Source organism: Carlito syrichta, unplaced genomic scaffold (genome assembly GCF_000164805.1).
Source record: "Carlito syrichta isolate Samal-C Ts95f unplaced genomic scaffold, Tarsius_syrichta-2.0.1 Scaffold302518, whole genome shotgun sequence".
Lineage (NCBI taxonomy): Eukaryota > Metazoa > Chordata > Mammalia > Primates > Tarsiidae > Carlito > Carlito syrichta.
In genome coordinates this window covers 313,485-332,746 of record NW_007246614.1, presented here as the reverse complement: position 1 = coordinate 332,746, position 19,262 = coordinate 313,485, and the positions used below count along the sequence as shown (strand labels likewise).

Below are 19,262 nucleotides of genomic sequence, written 5' to 3'. Positions count from 1 at the left end.
AAAAAAAAAAAAAAAAAAAAAGAATCTACATAAAAGAAAAGACAAATTCAATAGGCAATTAGAAACATTCAGCCAAAAAAAAAAATTTTTCTTTTGAGTGGGAGTCTTACTCTGTCACCCAGAGTGGAGTGCAGTGGCCGCTCCTGGCCACCGCAGCCTCGACCAGCTGGGCTCCAGCAATGCTTCCGCCTCAGCTTTCCAAGTAGCTGGAACTACAGGCGCACGCTGCCATGCCTGGCTAATTTTTGATTTATTGTAGAGATGAGGTCTTGCTAAGTTGTCCAGGTGGGTCTCGAATCCGCGGGCTCAGGCAATCCACTCACCTCAGCCTCCCAAAGTGCTGGGATTACAGGCTGAGCCACCGAGCCTGGCTTAAAAAATTTTTTTACTTGGTGGCTGAGTGTCCCAGGCAGGTATGAGATGGCAGAGACTGCCTCTGTGACACTATTAGAATTTTATAGCACTGCCTCTAATCTTCAACAGGAATTTCCCTTTCCCATGGGTTTTCATTTACATAACAATCATGAGTTTCCTCTAAATCATTTCCACCACCAACTTCTACATTGCACTATCAGCACTAAAAATTCAGTTCAAGCCCTCTGATTCAGAAAAAAAAAAAAAAATTAGGCCGGGCTCGGTGGCTCAGCCTGTAATCCCCGCACTTTGGGAGGCCAAGGCAAGTGGACTGCTTGAGTCCACATGTTTGAGATCAGCCCAGGCAACTTGGCAAGACTTCATCTCTACAATAAATAAAAAATCAGATGGGTGTGGTAGCACACGCCTGTAGTAACAGCTACTTCGAAGGCTGAAGCAGAAGAATCGCAAGAGCCTAGCAAGTCGACGCTGGGGTGGTCGTGAGTGTGCCACTGCACTCCAGCCAGGGTGACAGAATGAGACTTCAACTCAAAAAAAAAAAAAAATATATATATATATATATATATATACTTCAACAAATTCAGTTTTTCAAAAATTAGAAATGGTAAAGCAAAGGAACGGAATGGAAAGCTAGAACCATAGTTTTCCTTTAAACAACACTGCTGGCAGGGCACAGTGGTTCACTCCTGTAATTCCCAGTACTTTGGGAGGTCAATGCGGGAGGATTGCTTGAGTCCAAGAGTTTGAACCAGTCTAGGCAATATAGTAAGAACTCATCTCCACAAAAAAATCAAAAAATTTAGCCGGGAGTGGTAGCACACACCTAACGTTCCAGCTACTTGGGAGGCTGAAGCAGTAGGATCACCTGAGACTGGGAGGTCAAGACTGTGGTGAGCCGTGATCACGCCACTGCACTCAGGCCTGGACGATACGGTGAGATCCCAACTCAAAAAAAAAAACCACTTTGTTATTTGCTCCATTTAACACAATTTTGTAAATACTCTATTTTTAGAGCAAAAAGGCTTCAGCAGCCTTTCATAGCACCGAAAATCAAATGCCCATTTATTATTACATAATCTTTACACTTAACATAGCTTTCTTCAGGCTACTACTTAAGTTGTAAAAATACATTGTTTACTTAAGTTTTCCATGTATATGTTTCTAAGAATTCATTTTCAATGCAGTCATATTAAGTAAAAAAAAAAAAAAATCAAATGTATTTATTACCTCTTCGGGGTGTTTCTTCTCCATTTAGAAGTCCACTTGGAGCACTATCCTGCTCTGCTCCTATTCTCTGATCTTGCTGCTGCTGCAACTGTCTTATCATTCCATCAAGAATACTGGACTCTGGGCTGCGTTCACCATTATCATTGGTTTGTAGACTTATAATTTGTTCAATTACCTCTCCATCACCTACAAATTCAATTAATAAACACATAATCATAATACATACAGAATAAAAAAACTTTCGTTAGGTTACAACTTAAAAATACATTAACAATGGTCAGAATTCCTGTTTTCAAAAAATTGAAATTTTAAAAAACACTCAGTCGGACATGGTGGCTCAGACTGTAATCTCAGTACTTTGGGAGGTCGAGGCAAGTGGACTGCCTGAACCCGCAGGTTCGCGACCAGCCTGGGCAACATGGTGAGACCTCGTCTCTACAATAAATCAAAGCATTAGCCAGGTGTGGTAGTGCACGCCTATAGTTCTGGCTACTTGGAAAGCTGAGGCGAAAAGATCACCAGAGCCCAGCAGATTGACACTGGGGTAGCCGTGAGTGTGCCACTGCACTCCAGCCTGGGCGATGGAGTGAGACTCCAACTCCAAAAATAAATAAATAAATAAATAAATAAATAAATAAATAAATAATGCCCTACATATTCATCACATGAACTAAGAGAAAAGAGTCAAAGTAAACAAAACCCTTCCTTTAGAGAATTAAGTACCACAAAAGCCTCAAAACAGCATTTAAGTCCTTGGAAGTGGAAGCCTAGAAACATTTCTGTAAAATTTTATTATACTGTTTAACACTAATGCACCTTCACTTGTGCTCTATTTCACTAAAATCTTATTTCTCTAAGTCTCTAACTGGGACAGAGCAACTATGGGTGATTCTGATGCAGAACACTGACATTTAATTTCTGCTCTACTATCCAAAGAAAGGAAAAGGGAAAAAGACCTTTTAGTAAGTCTTCAACAAAAGAAAACTCTAGCTCTCCCCTCCTGCCCCCTAAGTCCTGAGAAAGCAGTACAATTGATGGAGGTAATTACATGTCTCTCCTATGAAGTTTACATTACTCTCTGGTTAGTTATGTTTTTAGCATAGCCAGTACCCATAATTCTTACTTCAAGTAGAGAATCAAATTTTAAGTGTCTTTGCTTCTTTATTTTTCAAATAATGCCATTTCAAAGATACTAGATTCATGATTACTGTCATTTTTATTAAAAAAGTAGTGGGGTGGGGAAATATGTCTAAATGTTAACAATTTCATGAGAATAACTCCTTATAAATTCTCCCATCATTAAGAAACATCTACCTTAAACATAAACTCAATACATTATATAGTAAAAGGCAACTCCCCACCCTTTCTCCTACGCTCTTATAAACAGAATGTTTTTTTTTTTTAGAGTCTCACTCCATTACCCAGACTGGAGTGCAGTGGCACACTCATGTCCACCCCAGCATTGACCTGCTGGGCTCCGGCAATCCTTCCGTCTCAGCCTTCCAAGTAGCGAAAACTACAGGCGCATACTACCACACCCAGTTAATTTTGATTTATTGTTGAAACAAGGCCTTGCCAAGTTGCCTCGGCTGGTCTCAAACCCGCAGGTTCAAACAATTCACTCGCCTCAGCCTCCCAAAGTGCTGGGATTACAAGCTGAGCCATTGAGCCTGGCCAGCATAAATGTTTTATGTCTTCATTGTGGTGGTGGCTCCTCGACTGCTTAACATCTGTCAAAACACATTTGAATTGTACACCTAAAATTGGTAAATTTTGCTGTATGTAAATTACACCTCCATGAAACTAATAAAAAGTAAACATGATAGATGTGGTTGTTCACGCTTATAATTCCAGCACTATGGGAGGTCAAGGCAGGAAGATCACTTGAGTACAGGAGTTCCAAGATGAGCCCAGGAAATGCAGCAAGACCTCATCTCTACAAAAAATTGAAAAACGAGCCCAGCATGATGCCACAGGCCTGTAGTCCTGGCTACTCAGGAGGCTGAGGCAGGAAGGCTGCCTGAGCCCAGGGACGTCAAAGTTGCAGTGAGCCATGATCACACCATTACATTCCAGTCTGGGTGACGGAGTGAGATGCCATCTCAAAATAAATAAATAAGCTTAATAGATGAAACAGCAAACAAATAGTAATTTACATTAAGTTTTAACCTTAAACGTAGCTGGTGATTTATTTTTTTGATCACAAAATAGCAGCATTTTTTCTTTGCTTAATATCTGTAGAGGGAAACGATGCACTGCTATTAAGACAAACAAAAGAACTCCATATTTGGCTAAGACAGAAAAAATACTAGACAAGCCCAGAATATCTTGCACCACAAAAGGAAGTCATTGAAAAAATGATAAGAGACTGGGGAAAGGATAATTTGAAGAGGCTCTCAGAGTCAAATCCAAAGATAATATGAGTAAATGATTATAACTCACTATATAACCATCCATAAGTCCATACTAAAACTTAATGAACTACATCAATAAAAAAAGGCTGAGCAACAGTCATATGCAATGAAACATGGTGTAATGATAGAAAGATGATAGAGCAATAAAATAACCACTTCGCAACCTTCACAGTAACGAATGATTCGGCAAATACCAATAGATTCCAAAATTTGGGTTACGTTTGACTAAGAACAGGGTATTTACATATCTCCTCTCAAATTACTATTAATTAGGAGAATAGTGACTTTATAGTGAAAAACCTGACAAACACCACATTAACAAAGTGTTCAAAGACAACAACCACTAAGTGGACAAACCATAATCATAAGCATCCTGATGTGACCTTCTAGGAGGACTACAACATCATTTACATTGTATTCTGTCAAAAATGCATAACCCAAACTTAATCAAGACATAAAACCAAATCAAAGCATTCTACAAAATTGCTGACCTATAATCTTCAAATATATCCATATCATGAAAGCCACAGAATCTGCTGCAGATTAGAGATTAACGAAATACAACTAAATTTCATATGTGGTCCTAAATTGAAATCAGGGGAGAACAAAAAAAGTTGCAACAGACATTATTAGAATAAATCACAAAATCTGATTATACACTATAGATCTGCTAATAGTTCTGAATGTTAAAATTTAATTTGGTAACTGTCTATGGTTACATAAGAGAATATCATTTTTGCAAAATACATATTAAAGTATTCAGAGATAAATGGTTCATGAGGTAAAGAACTTAAGTCTCAAATGGTTCAAAACAATAGAGAGAAAAGGATACAAGTACTGCAAAATGTTAGTGACTGGTGAATCGCAAGGGAACGCTGCATTATTCTTAAAAATACTCAAGTAAAAAGTTTAAAAAAAAAAAAAGAGACTGCACTTACTTGTTGCCACATAGCCTAGCTGTGGAACCAAATGTTCATCTGCAGAATTTTCTCGGCCTGGTACTAATCTCTGATACTTAGTTGGATGAGGATTTCCATCTACATCTACCAAAAATGGTGGAGGCATAAGATGAGGAGCCTGCTGAGTTTGCTCATCTAATACATAATTATTAGAATCTCTAATCAGTGGTCGATAGTCAGTATGGAAGAACATCTGATCAGGAATCTAGAAGAACAAAGTTCACAGGATGACATTTTGAGGATTATGTAAGTTAAAGAAAACAAATATTAAACAGTTAATTAAAATTAGAATAAGGAAATCGAATCAACACAGCTAAATTATTTCCAAAACATAGCTCTTTACTACTTATTTTACATGATACAAGAAAGCACTAAAAATGACCTTTTCATATGGTTTGCTGCATCCAAAACCAAATATCAGAAGGTGCCCATGAGAATCTGTACAGGCAAAATGTTGTCCATCCTGTGAAAATTTACAGTCAAACACAGCTCCATGTCCTTGTCCTTCAATCTAGGAAATCCAGAGGGAAAAAAGTTAGGACCATTCCATGCAAGTGTTTTTGCTATATAAATTTAATTAACGTGGATAACCTACAGCAACAACATATCCCTTCTGGAAAAAAAAATTTTTGAGCTGGAGTCTCACTCTGTCACTCAGGCTGCAGTACAGTGGCACGCTCACAGCCACCAGCCACCGCAGCCTTGACAAAGGTGATCCTTGTGCCTCAGTCTTCCAAGTAGCTAGAATTACAGGCACACGCCACCGGCTAATTTATTGATTTATTGTAGAGATGAGGTCTTGTCAGGTTGCCCAGGTTGGTCTCAAACCCATGGGCCCAGGCAGTCCTCTCACCTTGGCCTCCTAAAGTACTGGGATTTTATAAGCATGAGCCACGCACCCAGCCTGAAAAAATTAATTTTAAAACAACTTTTCAGCCAGGCTTGGTGGCTCATGCCTATAATCCCAGCACTTTGGGAGGCTGAGGTGAAAGGATTGCCTGAGCCCAGGGGTTTGAGACCAGCTTGGGCAACTTGGCAAGACCTCATCTCTTTAAAAAAACCTTTTCCAGCCGGGTTCTGTGGCTCAGCCTGTAATCCCCGTTGACTAGTAAGTCAACTGATCATCATGCAAAATTTGGCAATGCTGCATGTTTCAAGGGCACATATTAAATGCCTGCAACTACAGCTATCTTACTTCAAATCACTTCAGATTTAGAAAGGATGCTCTAAGTGTATCACAAATATTACCTTGCTTTTTAAACTGTAACCTATATTAGTTTAACATTATCAATTTACAGTTAAATTAGTTATTTGGTTAACTCTAGTATAGAGCTTTAAAACTCAGTAAGAACATTACAATCTTTATTTGTGCCTTAAACAAAATAATAACATACCACTAATTGCCAAAAGAAACTCATATCCACGCCCAAATAAATCACTGCTTGAGATAACATTGCACTATTACTATACAGCACATGAATGGGTGCTAATAAGCAAACATGGAAAAAAATAAAGTTACTAGGATATTCAGGGGACTACTGGATAAGGTACGCATGCAAATTCATATTCTCTCATAACATAAAAAGGAAAAAAAGTACGTATTTCTTTCTTCCAATTCATTGTTAAAGAATAAACACACTGCCGGACTCAGTGGCTCAGCCTGTAATCTCAGCGCTTTGGGAGGCCGAGGTGAGTTGATTGCCTGAGCCCGCGGGTTCGAGACCCGCCCAGGCAACTTGGCGAGACCTCATCTCTACAAAAAAATTAGCCGGGCGTGGTAGCGCACGCCTGTAGTTCGAGCTACTTGGAAGGCTGAGGCGGAAGGATCGCCGGAGCCCAGCAGGTCGAGGCTGCAGTGGCCAGGAACGGCCACTGCACTCCAGTCTGGGTGACAGAGTGAGATTCCAACTCAAAAAAAAAAAGAATAAACACACTGATTCATCCACATGGTCTTTCCAGGAGTCACCTCTGCCTCAACACAGCCTGCACCTTTGTACCACTTTGCACCCCTAGCCTGGGACTTCCAGTCACAGTAAAGCAGAGGCAGGTGAAGAGGGGATAGCAAGAGCCTAAAGCTAGCAGGCTGAAGATGATGGCAGTGACTCTTCCCATCATATATATGGACCTAAATGCATCAAAAGAGTCCTATGCAATGATTCCTAAAAAAATGCATCCTGCAACTGTACCTGGAGAACAATTCAATGTCATATCAAAGCTTGTTAGTATTCATAAAAGACTATTTCTGTTAATAATTGACAACTCTGTGTAGTTTGTCCAGAATTAGAGAATCAGCGTCTCTCAGCCAAGCAGGAAAGATAAGTACTCAGTAATAAGACCAGTTTTTGATGTCTGACTGGAAATAGTGTCATTGCTGCCCACTTGAGACTTTTTCCTGATTGTTTATTGTTACAGAGGTTGTTCACCTTATATACTGCTTAAAGCCTAAATTAATATATTTTTTTTGTTTTGTTAAGTTAAATTAAAATTATAATGTTCTTACTGAGTTTTAAAGGCTAGTTAAGGTAACAGTCATATCAGATAAATTTTAAGACCACAGAAAAATTATCCAATAATACTTGGTTTTTCTTCCAATAAGCTGAATACATAGTAACAGCTTTCGGAGATGCCTGATTATGTATTTTTAGTTTGGTCATACTATTTGAAATGTTCTAAGGTGACTTTCATCTTAATAAATACCTTGATAAAGTAAATGTTTTATTTATTTTTTGAATCAGGGTCTCACTCTGTTGTCTAGACTGGAGTACAGTGGCATGATCACAGCTAACAGCAACCTCAACCTCCTGGGCTCAAGTCATCCTCCCCCCTCAGCTTCCCGAGTAACTGGGCCTATAGGCACATGCCACCACAGTAGGCTAATTTTTTTTAATTTTTTATAGAGACACAGTTTTGCTATGTTGCCTAGGCTGATCTCAAACTCCTTGGCTCAAGCAAAAAAAAAAAAAAAAAAAAATTATAAAACTACATGTAAGAGTATCAACTGCTGGGCATGGTGGCTCTCGCCTATAATCCCAGCACTTTGGGAGGACAAGGTGACAGGTTTGCCTAAGTCCGCAGGTTCAAGACCAGCCTGGGAAACTTGGCGAAACTTCGTCATTACAATAAATCAAAAAAAAAAAAAAATTAGCCGGGCATGGTGGCATGTGCCTGTAGCTCCAGCTACCTGGAAGACTGAGGCAGACTGATCACCTGAGCCCAGCAGGTCAAGGCTGCAGTGGCCGGGAGCATGCCACTGTCCTCTAGTCTGGGTGACAAAATGAGACTCTAACTCAAAAAAAGAATATCAACTAATAAATACAGAATGATGCCATTAGAAAGTCTTCAATGGATGTGAATATTTGTGGATTAAAAATTTAAGAGAAATATGGTATATTTATATAGTCTCAAAAGTGATACGTAAAAAAATTAATAGTTACAGAGAGAAAAAACAATTATTTTATAGTGGAGAAACCTGGTAGATACCACCTTAACCAAATATTTAAAATTATCACCATCAATAATGGGACAAATAAATTATCATGCTGTTTTTGTTTTTTTTGAGTTGGAGTCTCACTCTTGTCGCCCAGGCTGGAGTACAGTGACTTGTTCACGGCCACCATAGCCTTGACCTACTGGGCTCAGGTGATCCTTCTGCCTCAGCGTTCCAAGTAGTTGGAACCACAGGCAAGTGCCACCACACCCAGCTAGTTTTTTAATTTATTGTAGAGATGACATCTCGCCATGTTGCTCAGGCTGAACCCCTAAGCTCAGGTAATCCTCTCGTCTCCCAAAGTGCTGGGATTACAGGCTTGAGACACCGCGCCCAGCTATGCGCCTTCTAATATGATGGAAGACACAATATCATTTCTGTTATACTCTATCAAAAACATGTGTAACAGAATCTAATCATAATGAAATAGACAAAACTGAGGGACATCCTATATGACTCGCCTATACTCATCAAAAGTTAAAGAGCAAGAAAAGAAAATAAAGGCTGAGGGGCTGTTGACTATTAAAGATAACCAGAGCAATGTAACAACTAAACACAATGCCACAATGCATGAACTTGAACTGGATTCTAGTCCAAGGAGCAAAATATATCCATAAAGACATTATTGAGACAATTAACAAAATTTGAATATGAATATATATTATATACCCTTCACTTATTAATACTATTTTACCAATACTAAATTTGCTGACTAAAACTATAATTGTGGCTATCAAAGAGAAATTCTAAAAAGGGACAAATGAATCATTGATTCCACAATATACATGCGGGAAAAGAAAAAACAATGGAATAACCCATCTCTAGATCAACCATCCAGGGCTATTTACCAAGTAATATTGTTACTGGATATTTAGTATCTGATTATTATTAATCTTCAGATTATTTTACTAATTTTCATATTTCTATTATCAAAATTTCAATAAATTCAAATAGTGAAAAGGTTGTTTTATAATTATCATAATTTTGACATTTAAACACTCAGAGAGGCACATAAAAAACTAACTAGATAAGTTTTTAAAAAATATTTTCCTCACATGAATCAGCTATACAGAGGTTTATGTATCTGCGGCTGCCAGATAATAATTAGCCTTTGACTGTCCTGATTTGTAGAAACTGTCAAACTGGAAAGCATGCATAAAATTATACCCGTCGTGGGGAGGGGAGAGAAGAAAAAATATATATATATTAAATACCCTTCACTTACCATATTAAAATAATGTTTTATCTTGGTACCCTTTGTAATATCCCATATAAATATGCTGCCATCGTGTCCTGCAGATAACATAATTCGGGAATCAAAGGGATGTGTCTCCAAAACAAATACTTCATCAGCATGTCCCTTTATTCAACAAAGTCATAACATTAAGGAGGGTTTACAAGTTACACACTGAAAGTTTAAAAACACATACTGCCATAGCATATAAAGGCTTTTAAAATGTTTAACACTAATTTACATATTATTATATATAAAACTTCCTAGTCACATGATTTAAATGAAAGTGACTAAAATGAAGTTAAAGTGTTCAATATATTAACCTTATAGCCTCAAAACTAAGTTCAAAAAATCTGACTAATTATATTGTTTATCAAAAACCACCTACCAGTAAGTTATGAAGCAGTTGTCCAGTGTAAGAATTCCACACTTTGAGGACATGATCGTTCACAGCTGTGACAACAATGCTATCATTTTGATTCCAAGCTATCATTGTTACTTTGGGTTTCATAAACCTTTCCTCTTCTGCAGATAAGTCCCTAACAAAAAAAAAATATACAACGTGTAAACTCATTTGGATGGTAAGCTATACAATGTACAAGGGAAGACCCAAAAAACCTGGAATTACTTTTTGAAGGGCGAGCTCCTCGTAGTACAGACTTACCCTGCTAGATAAGTGTTCTAGGAACATGTCAGTACCAGTGTACCAGCTAGCGTTGTTGTGAGAAGCTGTATTCAGCTTCAGTAAATTGTTTTTTGGAGATTCTTTTTTTTTTTGAGTTGGAGTCTCACTCTGTCACCCAGACTGGAGTGCAGTGGGCGCTCCCGGCCACCGCAGCCTCGACCTGCTGGGCTCCGGTGATCCTTCCACCTCAGCCTTCCAAGTAGCCGGAATTACAGGCATGCGCTACCACGCCCGGCTGATTTTTTTATTGTAGAGATGAGGTCTCGCCGCCCAGGCGGGTCTCAAACCCGCGGGCTCAGGCAATCCACTCACCTCAGCCTCCCAAAGGCGCGGGATTACAGGCTGAGCCACCGAGCCCGGCTTTTGGAGATTCTTTTAACAAGTTTGCCCATTTCATGATGGGTACTTTAGGAGCGCACCTGCCCACATTGTGCTGAATGTTCAGCAGTTTTTAATTTAAAAACGGCAAGATTGCCGGGCTCAGTGGCTCAGCCTGTAATCCCGCGCCTTTGGGAGGCTGAGGTGAGTGGACTGCCTGAGCCCGCAGGTTCGAGACCCACCTGGGCAGCGAGACCTCATCTCTACAATAAATCAAAAAATCAGCCGGGTGTGGTAGCACATGCCTGTAATTCCGGCTACTTGAAGGCTAAGGCAGGAGGATCACCGGAGCCCAGCAGGTCGAGGCTGCGGTGGCCAGGAGCGGCCACTGCACTCCAGTCTGGACGACAGAGTGAGACTCCAACTCAAAAAAACAAAAACAAACAAACAAACAAAAAAGGCAAGATCTCCATGCTCCATTCTCTTTATTCACCCGATCTTGCCCCAAACAACTTTTTTTTGTTGTTTCTCCAGATGAAAAAAGCCCTCCCGGGGAAACGTTTTGCCAGTGTCAAAGGGGTAAAACACAAAACAGCAGAAGCACTAAAAGGCATCCAAGCTGATGAGTTCAAAAACTGTTTTAAGCTGTGGAAAAAGTGTCTCGGAAGGCATACTGCATCAAATAGAGAGTACTTTGAAGATGACTGAAGTTTAAACATGTAAGAATACACAACCTCATCTCTACAATAAATCAAAAAATCAGCCAGGCGTGGTAGTGCATGCCTGTAATTCTGGCTACTTGGAAGGCTGAGGTTGAAGGATAGCCGGAGCCCAGCAGGTCGAGGCTGCGGTGACCGGGAGCAGCCACTGCACTCCAGTCTGGGCAACCAACTCAAAAAAAAAAAGAATACACAATTTTTTAAATAAATAAATTCCGGGGTTTTTTGCATTTCCCTCACATAAACTTTTCATTAATATAAAAATAACTAAAGAAATCCAATTCATGTGCCTATTTTGTCAATCCTATAGAGAATTCATCACATCTGACCCACACCAGGTTATCTAGAAACAGATAAAAACAAAACCAAGGGGCTCAGTGGCTCAGTCTGTAATCCCAGTGCTTTGGGAGGCCAAGGTTGAGTGGATTGCCTGAGCCCGCGAGTTTGAAACTTGCCTGGGCAACTTGGCGAGACCTCATCTCTACAATAAATCAAAAATTAGCCAGGCGTGGTAGTGCGCACCTGTAGTTCCAGCTACTTGGAAGGCTGAGGCAGAAGGATTGCCAGAGCCCAGTAGGTTGAGGCTGCAGTAGCCGGGAGCGTGCCACTGCACTCCAGTCTGGGTGACAGAGTGAGACTCCAACTCAAAAGCAAACAAACAAAACAAAACAAAACAAAACAACAACAACAACAAAAGAGCAAAACCTGAAGGGAAAGGGAATCATTTAAGGCAGTGCAGAGTCTGAATGAGGGCAAACTTTAAGACACTACTGCTATTTATAAAAGCAAAGTTTTCTCTCCCTATCTCTTTTCTATTATTCCGTCTCCTGACTTCAAACCTATTACTAACACTTACTTTCAACAATTTCTCTCCATGAACACAAGAAAAAAAATTTTAGGAAGACAAAAATAGGGTAATTCATGTTCATATTCCCAATGTCTAGAAAAACACCTGACACACACATACATTCAAATTGGTGAATCATAAATAATAAAACTGTACTCATCTCTCTATACAACTTCCCTATAGACTATTCCTGTAGGACCCTTGATAAAAAAAAAAAAAAAAAGACTTGGATACACATATCTGCAATGTCTTGCATGCTTTATAAAAGTGATGTGCAACCCGGGCTCAGTGGTTCAGCCCGTAATCCTGCACTTTGGGAGGCTGAGGTGAGTGGATTGCCTGAGCCCGCGGGTTCGAGACCCACCTGGGCAACTTGGTGAGACCTCATCTCTACAATAAATCAAAAAATTAGCCGGGCATGGTAGCACGCGCCTGTAGTTGCAGCTACTTGGAAGGCTGAGGCGGAAGGATCGCCGGAGCCTAGCAGGTCGAGACTGCGGTGGCCGGAGCAGCCACTGCACTCCAGTCTGGGTGACAGAGTGAGATTCCAACTCAAAAAAATAAAAAATAGAAAAATAAAAGTGATGTGCAAAATTTCTCTGTAAACTATAGTAGTCAATAGTTATCAATGGAAGGGTTGGGAAAGGCCTCCTGAAATGACAGAACACATTTTAAGAAATTATAAGACTCTAACAAATATTTTAATTAGCAAAGAAAACAACTATTATATGAAATAAATGCCATAAAACAGTTGTTATGTAAGTACAATAAACCACAGAAGAGTGAATAATTCTAACCAGATTAATGGGGTGGAGGGAGAACAATGGAATAAAAGGTAAAATGGAATGAAAGGCTAAGATTCTATCCTTCACTTTAAACTAAAAGGCTTTCCCAATTAATAACTATAAATGTACAGACATGCTGCAGTTCATCAAGTCATTAGCCAAATTTAGAACACCAAAACAAACATAGCAAAATATCATACCGACTGAAAACCATTTTTCAAAATTTCAAGGCATCAAAATTTTAAATGAAAAAATAACTTCTCATGAAAAAAATTATAAAAAATTTCCCTAATGAATGGAGTTATGGCAACAAGAAAATTAAGCTGCCTTCTGCCTTTTTAAAAAATTTTATTCAGATTTTTACATTGATGTTCCTATTTTGCCTAATAAAGCAATAATTCATTGGTGAATACAATTTTAAAGTATCTTCACATCCATTTTCCTTCATTATTTCAACTAATCAAGGGCTAACAGTTTTTGTTTTCACACTGAGATGTAACATTTTTATATAATGGTGAAGATTATATGGCATTATCAAAGATTATATGGTGAAGATTATATGGTGCTATCAAATTTAAGGTATATAGTATTTTCATTTTCCACCACAGATAATTCCATAAAGACATTAAGATCAAATTTATGTTGAAAACTCAATACGATTCTTTGACCTACAGCAGAGAATATAAGTCAATTTCTATGATTAAAAATAAAGTAAAGCCGGGCTCGGTGGCTCAGCCTGTAATCCCGCGCCTTTGGGAGGCTGAGGTGAGTGGATTGCCTGAGCCCGCGGGTTCAAGACCCGCCTGGGCAGCGAGACCTCATCTCTACAATAAATCAAAAAATCAGCCGGGCGTGGTAGCGCATGCCTGTAATTCCAGCTACTTGGAAGGCTGAGGCGGAAGGATCGCGGGAGCCCAGCAGGCGAGGTTGTGGTGGCCGGGAGCGGCCACTGCACTCCAGTCTGGGCGACAGAGTGAGACTCCAACTCAAAAAAATAAATAAATAAATAAAAAAAAAATAAAGTAAGCCGGGCTCGGTGGCTCAGCCTGTAATCCCGCACCCTTGGGAGGCTGAGGTGAGTGGATTGCCTGAGCCCGAGGGTTCGAGACCTGCCTGGACAGGCGAGACCTCATCTCTACAATAAATCAAAAAATTAGCCGGGTGTGGTAGCACGCCTGTAATTCCAGCTACTCAGAAGGCTGAGGCGGAAGGATCGCCGGAGCCCAGCAGGTCAAAGCTGCGGTGGCCGGGAGCGGCCACTGCACTCCAATCTGGGCAACAGAGTGAGACTCCAACTCAAAAAAAAAAATTAATAAAGTAAGGCCAGGCGTGGTGGCTCACGCCTATAATCCCAGCACTTTGGGAGGCAGAGGCAAGAGGACTGCCTGAATCCAGGGATTCAAGACCAGCTGGGGCAAATTAGGAGACCTCGTCTCTACAATAAATCAAGAAAAATTAGTCGGGTGTGGTGGTGCATGACTGTAATTCCAGTTACTTGGAACACTGAGGCGGAAGGATAGCCTGAGCACAGTAGGTTGAGGCTGCGGAGGCTGTGAGCCTGACACTGTACAGTCTGGGCAATACAGTGACACTCTGACTCAAAAAAATAAAGTAGACACGATTTTCAAAAGACAAAACGTGAAACAATTCTCAGAAAAACTGACATAAAAAGGTATGAAGTTAACTTTGGAAACCAAGTCTAAAAATGTATGGCTTTAGATTTTTATTATTTACAATGTAACTAAACTAGTAGTGGTATTTACAACAGGCAAAAGAACATTGAAATGTCTACTCTAGGCCAGATGGTGCACTAGAATTTTTCATAGTTTCATTTTAAATTCCCAATAACATTTTAAAAGATAGGTAGTTTCATTTCTCAGCTAATGAAACAGATTGAAAAATGTTAAATAATGCTCTCAAGATTATACAGCTATAGGCAACATAGTGGCATTTGAGGTCTAACTCCAAAATATGTATTCTTTCCACTAACCATACTGTTTCCCAATGTACACAAACTAAAAAAGGAATGTTAAGCCAGACACAGTGGCTCACGTCTGTAATCCCAGCACTTTTGGGAGGCAGAGGAGAGAAGACTGCCTGAAACCAGGGGTTGGAGATCAGCCTGGGCAACTTGGCAAGATCTTGTCTCTACAATAAATAAAAAAAATTAGCCAGGTGGGATGGCACATGCATGTGGTTCCAGCTTCTTAAAAGGTTAAGGTGGAAGGATCACCTGAGACCAGCAGGTGGAGGCTATGGTGACTGTGAGCACACCACCTGCACTCCAGCCTGGACAACAGTGAGACTCATACTCAAAAAAAAAGGAAAAAAAAGGAATGTTTTCTAAATTAGCAATGTTTACCTTAGAAAATGCTACTTATCTCAAAAATGTTTAAAACATACGAAACTGTGGCCGGGGGTGGACACTGAAAAACGTGCCTTCAAAGTCATTTTACACACCCAAATTTTGTTCTGCTGTGTTCTGCGTTTGACAGGATCAACCAGGAAAGACTAAAAATTTAGCATGCAAATTTTCCACTGGTGGTCAATTTTTTTTAAATCACAACAATAAACTCTGTTTGCTTGCTTTATTCCCCAGTCTTATTTCCAAATTATTTTTTTTACATTTCAAAAATCCATATACAGAAACATACAATTTCTACACTTGACATACATGAGTTAATTTTGTAATCTTTCTAATTCTAGGACCTTTCAAATGTAATGCCTAAGAAAGAGGTCAATGCTTTGAGCACCAGGTTAATGCTTTGCGCACCAGAAAGAGTACAAGACTCGGTATAGTGGATCACGTATGTCATCCCAGCACTTTGGGAGGCCAAGACAGAAGGTTTGCTTTAACCCAGGAGTTCAACACCAGCCTGGGAAACACAGCGAAACCTTGTCACAACAACAACAACAACAACAACAATAAAAATCAATTTAAATAAATAAATAAATGAATGAACAAGTACATGTTGTTCTTTGCTAAATAAATGTAATGATAAATTATGTTGGATATATGGAATGTAAGTAAGTATCTGCTTATCAGCTATGCAAGTTATTCACTTAGACCATAGCTCTTCATATAGGAGGTGGCTATAATCCCCTCAACAAAATAACCAATGAGAGAGAGAGAATCACAGACAGAAACACAAAAGATCAAGCACCTATGATCATCTATTTGTAACAAATAAGGAGTAAGAGGTGGGGGGACAAAAAAAATCACCTATTGGGTGCAATGTGCACAGATAGGGGTGATGAGTACATTTAAAGCCCAGACCAAAAATTATTTTTACTTCTCCGAAGTAACTGAAATAAAAATTTAAGGAAATAAAATTTTTTTTTAAATGATGTCAACTTACCCTGAAATTCTGGTAGCCATATCCAATAAAATGCTTCTCCATTCTAACTGTTCAAATCTCCAAATTCGTGCAGTTCCATCTCTGCTACCACTTAGGAACCTTAAAATATTCAGAAAAAGAACATTTTCAACATCTTAATTCTTAAATCAAATTACTTCATGTTGGACACTGTAAAAATAAATCAAGCTATTAGCAAATTAAGGAGTCAAAAACTGCAGTTTAGAAAAGGCACCTGATACAATGAAAAAAAGAAGAATATAATTTAAGTAACAATTTCACTGCAGGATACATCACAGTGGTTGATTAGAAAAGTTGTTTTTAACTGCTCAATTATAAGAAATTTCATTACCTTATACATTATTTTTCAGTAAATCAGACATCTGACCAAAGAAAAGCTACTTTTGGTCACAGAAGCCAGCAAAAACTACAATTCTAAAATTTTACCCCCACCCTGGCTGGACACCTTTCAATTAATACATATTTACTAATAAATACCTACAATATACCAAGTGATAGTGGCTATATTTAATAATGTATATTATTTCAAAATTGTTAAGATATTTTAGAAGTTCTCACCACAAAAGTATGCTAAGTGACAATTATGCTAATTAGCTTGATTCAATCATCCCATAATTGTAAACATATATAGAAACATTACAGTGTGCCCCATTAACATGTACACTTATTAAATTTTGTTCAGTTAAACAATTTAAATAATATAAAGAGAAAACATCTACAAAGTGATATCAGCTATACTAATATATGCCATGTTATATTTGCCTAAAAACACACACACAAATACAAAAACACACTTACCGATCACCATTGTTACAAAACTGGATACTATCTACTTTATCCTAAAAGGGGGTAAAACAAACATAAAATCGATCATCTACATAGATTGTGAATTTGAAAAGAAGTTTCAGTGTAAGATGCCCATTTGCTTTAACTCGAAAGATTTGCACTTGTGCTGCTTAGTCTTGTCATTTAACATGTTTTACAGCTTTATGGCAAAGAGTAACTACAAACTTGAAAAGACTAAGATATGTTTCACTTCAAAGACAGGTACCATCCAGTTAAGAAAAGAAAAAAAAAAAAAACACCTTGTTTCTAAAGTTAAACCGGTATTTGTCATTTACATCTGTTTAAAATGACTTGTGTGGAATGAAATCTGTTGAAGGTGATCAAAATGTAAACACTATAAAGTAGCTAAAAATAAGTTGTTTTAACACTGATGATTTATGTACCAAAAAATAATGTTTTTAAGTGATCTGAATCTATGTTTAGCAAACAACCTCTAGATGTGGCCTGGCTTCCCTATAATTTCCTACAGAAAATGACCTGACTAGTATTCCAGATACTGACAGTTAACTATCTTACTATACATTAAGAAAACAGCATTCTGATTTCATGAACTTTGTTATATAAGTAGGCCTATTTGAAAATTACTCATCCAGATCAACTGTCATAATCAAGATTTTGGACAGAAAGCTAAAATAACCAATGTAGAATATTCGTACTCTCCAAGTGCTAGCTAATCTGAGTTGCCAATGATTTTCTCCCTTTAAAAGATATTCCACCTTTCTATGCCTAAGTTAAAATTAAGTCATTTAAGTAACTTATTGGTGAAAATTTTGTTAATAAAAACCATGTTGTACCTGGACATTTTCCTCCTTACAAATCTACAAAAATCTTGTAATTTTAATAATATTTTAACTATCAAACAGAATTTAGCAAAAAATTAAAATATCACAACCAACTTATCTCAGTAAGGTAACTGATTTAATACTTTAGTACTTTTAATACTTCAAAATCTAATAACCACATCAAAAATTAAAATAAAATTCATTCGTTCAACAAATAAGTAAAATTAGAACCAATAAAAATTCCCCTTAGCAATAATAGTAATAGTATTAACAATCTATAGAATTTTAAAACATGGATGCTTACAGTGTGGCTTTCAAGTTCTGCAATTTTTTCAGGTGCTTCAAAACCGAGAAAATACATCCTGATTACATGATCAGTGCTACCTGTTGCTAAAAACATACCACCTGAAATAAAAATATTAAAGGTTAAATACCCAGTTTATAACAAATATCTGAACAAATTTTTATATTAAAACATAGAAAAAAGCATGATATTTTGCTCCAAAACTAAGTTTATCTCAACAGATCCATTTTCTTTTTGTTGGAGTCTCATTCTGTCGTCCAGGCTGGATTGCAGTGGCACACTCACGGCTACCGCAGCCTCAACCTGTAGGGCTCAGGTAATCCTTCTGCCTCGGCCTCCCAAGCAGCTGGAACCACAGGCATGCGCCACCACGCATGCACTAGCTAACTTTTTTTTTGTAGAGACATGGTCTTACCATGTTGCTCAGGCTGGTCTCAAACCCCTGAGCTCAGGCAATCCTCTCGTCTCCACCTCCCAAAGTGCTGGCATTACTGGTATAAGCCACAGTGCCCAGCTCAGATCCATTTTCTAACTCACTATATAAAGAATTTAGAAAACTGTATTTACTTTAATAAGCAAAATTAATTCAATCTGGAAAAGTTCACAATATTCCCCCCTGTATTATTAAATGTGGCAATATACAAATTAAGTGCCAGTGCTCTAAAAACATCCGAACAAATGAAGTTCTGCTTTCAACAACTACATACCTAACCCTATCTATGGAATATGAAGTCTTCGGCCTTTCCCCCCATAAAAAAGAAATGTTACCACACAAGGTTCACTGTATGAGAAAAGAAACAGAAGAATAATTTTGTGTGGAAAATAAATGTGATATTATGTGTGGAAAATATTATGTGTGGAAATTAAATTTTAACTACCAAAAGTACACAATTTAGCCTGTTA

At 38.4% G+C, this 19,262-nt stretch overlaps 1 protein-coding gene across 2 annotated transcripts in view; it reads right to left on the bottom strand.

Moving 5' to 3' along the window:
• BRWD1 (bromodomain and WD repeat domain containing 1) overlaps nt 1-19,262 on the bottom strand; it is a 152,917-nt gene that overhangs the window by 108,861 nt on the left and 24,794 nt on the right. For both annotated transcript variants that reach the window (XM_008056772.1, XM_008056773.2), the window contains exons 10-17: nt 18,360-18,460; nt 17,226-17,266; nt 16,410-16,508; nt 10,085-10,235; nt 9,688-9,822; nt 5,358-5,486; nt 4,955-5,180; nt 1,603-1,788 (exon numbers count right to left, since the gene is read on the bottom strand). In XM_008056772.1, coding sequence (XP_008054963.1) covers nt 1,603-1,788; nt 4,955-5,180; nt 5,358-5,486; nt 9,688-9,822; nt 10,085-10,235; nt 16,410-16,508; nt 17,226-17,266; nt 18,360-18,460 — 1,068 coding nt within the window. The remainder of the gene's footprint in view (nt 1-1,602; nt 1,789-4,954; nt 5,181-5,357; nt 5,487-9,687; nt 9,823-10,084; nt 10,236-16,409; nt 16,509-17,225; nt 17,267-18,359; nt 18,461-19,262) is intronic.